Source organism: Mustelus asterias, chromosome 11 (assembly GCF_964213995.1).
Source record: "Mustelus asterias chromosome 11, sMusAst1.hap1.1, whole genome shotgun sequence".
NCBI classification, from domain to species: domain Eukaryota; kingdom Metazoa; phylum Chordata; class Chondrichthyes; order Carcharhiniformes; family Triakidae; genus Mustelus; species Mustelus asterias.
Window position 1 is genome coordinate 34,652,829 of NC_135811.1, and position 6,000 is coordinate 34,658,828.

General features: G+C 52.1%; 1 protein-coding gene across 1 annotated transcript in view; it reads right to left on the minus strand.

The window, feature by feature from the left end:
• The window catches only part of adam12a (ADAM metallopeptidase domain 12a), a 347,620-nt gene extending 343,631 nt beyond the window's left edge, over positions 1–3,989 (minus strand). Inside the window, exon 1 of the mRNA XM_078223418.1 lies at positions 3,827–3,989. Within this exon, the coding sequence (XP_078079544.1) occupies positions 3,827–3,989 (163 nt within the window). The remainder of the gene's footprint in view (positions 1–3,826) is intronic.
• Between the last annotated feature and the right edge of the window lie 2,011 nt (positions 3,990–6,000).

Genomic DNA, 6,000 nt, shown 5'->3' on the forward strand with positions numbered 1-6,000 from the left:
CTGATTGTAGCAGTAAGGAGAGACTACAATAATTACAAAGTTTGTTTAAAGGGCTGGGGTTTTACTCTTCATGGCCCACAAACAGTGCCATAAAAATCACTTGCCTTCTGCAGCTGGATTTTCTGTCTCAGTTATGCTGCTGGTCTTCCCAAGACCTGGGACATTCAGTAGGACTCACAACTGCCAGATGGAAGCCTAATTGAAATATTATAATAAAACGCTCCCCCTCTTCAAGGCAGGATAAACACAAGTCTCACAATCCAACTTGTGTTTGTCCTGTCTTGAAGAGGGAGGACATTTTATTATAATATTGAAATCATGCTCCCATGGCGCTGTTGTGAGTCCTACTGAACGTCCCAGGTCTTGGGAAGATCAGCAGCATAACTGAGATCGGAAAATCCAGCACAGTGGTTAGCACTACTGCCTCACAGCACCAGGGACCTGGGTTCGACTCCTGGCTTAGGTCACTGTCTGTGAGGAGTCTGCACGTTCTCCCCAGGTCTGCGTGGGTTTTCTCTGGGTACTCCGGTTTCCTCCCACAGTCCGAAAGATGTGCTAGTTAGGTGCATTGACCATGCTAAATTCTCCCTCAGTGAACTCAAACAGGTGCCGGAGCGTGGCGACTGCGGGATTTTCACAGTAACTTCATTGCAGTTTTAATGTAAGCCTACTTGTGACACTAATAAATAAACATTGTAAAAATTGCAACATTCATATGCATTGCAGAATGGCGACACAGTCATCTATTTCTTTTTATTTGAACCATCACCTCCTATAGACCCTATTCTACCCCTCATTAGGAGCTTATCAATTCCAAAATGTCTGTCTTACCTCTTGAGCACTTGATGTAACCTAGACCATTGTGAGACCACGAACACTCCCCACTCTACCTTATATCAAAACATTTAATTTTATAGGCAGGGAGCAGGATACTGAGTATCCAAAGGCAAATATCTCATTCCCAAATTAGCAATCCAAATCACAGCCAAACAGTACAAGAGATTACAGACTGAATGTAAAAAGAAATGGCTTGGGGATTCAAAAGGAGCTATGATTTCTACACATGGTAAAAATGCCCTATCTGCGTAAATGAGGAACGATTCCACTACCAAACTCAAACATTTGACCTTATCTAGCCCTCTGTTGAGTAAGAACATTAGAGTTGGAATAATAATTGCAAAGAACAGCTGGCACGCGTTTGCACAAAGTTTCGGTGCGGCAGTTGCAATTAGATATGATCTGCCAATTGGCCTAAAACAGACAAAAGAGGAAACCTCCAGTATGGCTGCGTTTAGCAATACCCCATCCCCTGTCCCACCTTAAATTCTTCACGCCTCTGTCAGCGCTGTGCAACAACTCCAATATATTGGTCACTCATAAAATGGTCTCGAGGTGCTATATTTCCCCAATACCTCGCCCAAGCCAGTGCCGTGGCAATGTTGCTATCATTCCCTGATGAAGAAACAATCCTCAAAAATCAATGGAAAATGGATATTAATGTTAATATTAACTCGGATATGTATTCTCTGAAGAATTTCAATGTTTCTTTCTGCCTTCTCTATGTTGGCAAAGCACATCATTTATTAAATAGGAAGGCCAACAGGTGACTTCCTCATAGACTAATGTCATATCATCATGTAACCAATTCAAGGTGTCTGATAGAAGTCCCAGTGACTTGCCCTTTGTCTTTATCCTACTCCCTTGAGGAAGTGCCTACCCTCTTAACAGCATCTCCTATACTCACACAACAGGGACTGAAAACTTGTTGGCTGCAGAGTCAAGGGAATAAATTTGTAGTATTTGGTGACACAGCACACTAGAGCTTCATCATCCCATACAGCAGTAGCATTGCCTCTTTAAGAGTTAATCTCATTGATATTGGAATGAAAGGCTAATAACAATTCACAAATAAAAACAGCTCATCAGTTCCCATTATTGGCTACAGAACTAAAAGTATCATATTTCCAATAAAATTGAGCAATGGTCTAGAATTAAATATTTCATTCTAGCACTTGATTGTGCAAAACATTGAAAGCATATTCGAAAGATGCCTAATTAAAGGTTTTTTTAAAGTTTATTTATTAGTGTCACAAGTAGGGTTACATTAACGCTGCGATGAAGTTACAGTGAAAATCCCCGAGTCACCACATTCTGGCGCCTGTTCGGGTACACTGAGGGAGAATTTAGCATGGCCAATGCACCTAACCAGCACATCTTTCGGACTGCCGGAGGAAACCGGAGCACCCGGAGGAAACCCATGCAGACATGGGGAGAACGTGCAGACTCCGCACAGACAGTGACCCAAGGGCAGGAATTGAACCTGAGTCCCTGCGCTGTGAGGCAGCAGTGCTAACCACTGTGCCACCATGCCCCCTATAACTGAACTCTAGCCTTCTTCATAGGGATCTGTTCAAACAATTCAAGACCCTGCTGATTGCCAAAGTCCAGAATTCTGCTTTAAAGAGAGGGATTATTTGAACAATTTTACTCAGACAAAAAGGTGGAGAAAATTTTAAATCCTAGTAACATTCATTTCATTGCAGAGAAAAATAATCAGCTGACTGCGGCCGTTACTTGATCTGGAGAAGCAATTAGCCTTTGAAATGAGACGCCAAATTCATTTTATGGACTCTCCAGCCTGTGGAAAGGATGATGTTTCGATTTAGCATTTTGATAAAAGATGAAGTTAGTGCACTTCAACAGATAGGAGGACCTCCACCTCATCCCTGGCAACACTGTGCATGTGATCATTCACAATGAATATATAAAGTGACTGCTGTCCCGTAACCACTGCTGAGCTGCAACCAGCCATCTGTCCAAGTTAGCAACTTCATGGAATACTGGAAGATGTTTTAAGTCAATATCATGTTACTTTACTGGGCTCAAATACTAGTGAATTTTTCTCTTACCCTGGCCACGAAGGGGGGTGTTGGCCTTCCCTGGCAGCAGTAAAGGTCAGGAGGGAAAATTGCCATTTTACACTGTTGCATGGAGGCAGAGCTCTTGTGACTGGCACATACAAATGTGGATCAGTGTTGGTCCTACACTGAAGGGAGAGATGGGCCAGTGTGATCTAATGGTGACATCTCATTGGGCTATCAAAAGTAAAGTTTGATACAAGTATGTATTTCATATTTCTAAATCAAGGGGCTGTGTGAAGCACGTTGTGTTCAAACGCTGGAAGTGTCCAGAAGTGTCCAAAAGCCAATGTTTTATTTAAGTTTCTGTTACTTCTACAAGTAAAATGCTGTTAGTGCAAGAGTTAACTGGAGAAACAATAAAATAAAAATAGTTGGACCAAAACTATTTCCAACTCCGAGCACGTTAAAACGGCCATTAGATTTCCGACCCAGCGTACCAAAGTGTAACAAAGCAGAACTGCTCTGCGCTGTAAAAGATGCCGACTAGACAGGGGAACAAAATAATTATTAGATCTGGCAATCAAACCCTCGACAGCCAACAATCTGATACTGGAAGTGGACCAGGAGGCAGGAAGCCAGTCTAGTTCATAGTTACCAATGCACGAATCACATCGATCCAATACATATCTCCCGGGATACCAAGTAAACTGTCTCGCTGATGTGGTTGGTGCAGAGAAAAGTTTGTTACCAATGTACTTTGATTAATTCAAATAGGAGCCAGATGCTGCAACGGCCACTGGATGGCTAAGAGTAAAGTGAATTAGGAGCAAATAGGCATAAAGCAGTAGCAAGGGGAGTTGCACACTGCACATAAAAATCACAGAAAAGGCAACAGACAAAAGTTATAATTCTTCTGAGAGCCTATATAAACACACATATATATATATATATATATAAAATCTCACCATCTCGGGATGCAACGAAGGCATCGGTTACGCTGATAAAAACATACAGTATCTGCAGCCTTGCTGCCAAACCATTGCGCCCAAGTCTTCTTGTCATCTTGTGCAGACTGTGAGATAACTTTGCGATCGTTTCATCTGACTGGAGGAGGGAGATCAGCACCATAATATAGAGGGAGCCGAGATCAGGACGTGGGAGATTTCCGGCAGAGGGTCACTGGCCTCATACGGCCCTCCCAGACTGGGCAGGCTCACGGTTACTGTCACAAAGTTGACTTGGGACAAAGGCTGCGCAGACATGTGTTCCCCCAGCAGCTGGGCAGGGCTCAGATGTCCAGTTCATGTGCTCCAGACTCCAGAGACGGGCGAGCCCGGGCTGCAGAATGCCACTTTAGCAGCTTCTTCCCTCCCCAAGCCAGCCTGCCTCTCCCAGCACTGACTTCCCAGAGGTCCTAATGCCCCGCTCCCTCACACCGCTCCCTCTGAAAATATGAATGGACCAATCCTGCTGACGTAATCAAAACACGAGAGTTCTCCCTCACCCTCTCAGACAGTTCCGTGGGTAAAGGGAAAAACCATATCCTTCAGCATGAGCCCCCGCCCCCCGCAGGAGGAGAGCACCGTGTCCTCAGAAAACTTCTGCTAAACTCTGGCTTCCTGAAACTTTCACAGATTCGGAGAGGCTCAACATTGGCGCCGGGTGGACAGTGACCCACAGACCAGCCCAGCCGAATGAGGCTGAAAACATTCAGATATATTTCTGTGTCTGTGTGTGTGTGTGTGTCGGTGTCGGGGTCGGGGGGGGGGGGGGGGAGTTTCCAGCTCGCCGATTGTTCACTTTTTGAAGCTTTCTCATGCACTCTCCAAACTTTTACAAAACTTCACAGAGAAATCCAGAGTTTGAGCGCACAGATTTCAGTGACAAAGAGAATGTGCTCGCCCCTTCCCCACCCCCTCTTCCCCCCCAGCCCGCTCCCCCACCCCCTCTTCCACCCCCAGCCCCTTCCCCACCCCCTCTTCCCCCCCCCAGCCCCCTCCCCCACCCTCTCTCCCCCCCCCAGCCCCCACCCCCACCCCCTCTCCCCCCCCCCCACCCCCTCTCCCTCTCCCCCCCCCTCTCCCCCCCCCTCCCTCCCCCCCCCCTCCCTCTCCCCCCTCCCTCTCCCCCCCCTCTCCCCCCCCCTCTCCCCCCCCTCTCCCCCCCCCTCTCCCCCCCCCTCTCCCCCCCCCTCTCCCCCCCCCCCAGCCCCCTCCCCCACCCCCTCTCCCCCCACCCCCTCTCCCCCCCCAGCACCCTCCCCCACCCCCTCTCCCCCCCCAGCCCCCCCCAGCCCCCTCCCCCACCCCCTCTCCCCCCCAGCCCCCTCCCCCACCCCCTCTCCCCCCCCAGCCCCCTCCCCCACCCCCTCTCCCCCCCCCCAGCCCCCTCCCCCACCCCCTCTCCCCCCCCCCAGCCCCCTCCCCCACCCCCTCTCCCCCCCCCAGCCCCCTCCCCCACCCCCTCTCCCCCCCCCAGCCCCCTCCCCCACCCCCTCTCCCCCCCCCAGACCCCTCCCCCCCCCTCTTCCCCCCCCAGCCCCCTCCCCCACCCCCTCTCCCCCCAGCCCCCTCCCCCACCCCCTCTTCCCCCCCAGCCCCTCCCCCACCCCCTCTTCCCCCCCCAGCCCCCTCCCCCCCCCCCAGCCCCCCCAGCCCCTCCCCACCCCCTCTTCCCCCCCAGCCCCCTCCCCCACCCCCTCTTCCCCCCCCAGCCCCCTCCCCCACCCCCTCTTCCCCCCCAGCCCCCTCCCCCACCCCCTCAGCCCCCTCCCCCACCCCCTCTTCCCCCCCCCCCACCCCCTCTTCCCCCCCAGCCCCCTCCCCCACCCCCTCTTCCCCCCCCCACCCCCTCTTCCCCCCCCAGCCCCCTCCCCCACCCCCTCTTCCCCCCCCAGCCCCGCCCCCACCCCCTCTTCCCCCCCCAGCCCCCTCCCCCACCCCCTCTTCCCCCCCCCGCCCCCGCCCCCACCCCCTCTTCCCCCCCCCGCCCCCTCCCCCACCCCCGCTGCCCCCCCCCGCCCCCGCCCCCACCCCGCGGCCCCACCCCCCAGCCCCCGCCCCCACCCCTCTTCCCCCCAGCCCCCTCCCCCACCCAGCGGCCCCCCCCCTCTTTCCCCCCCCCCTCTCCCCCCCCCTCT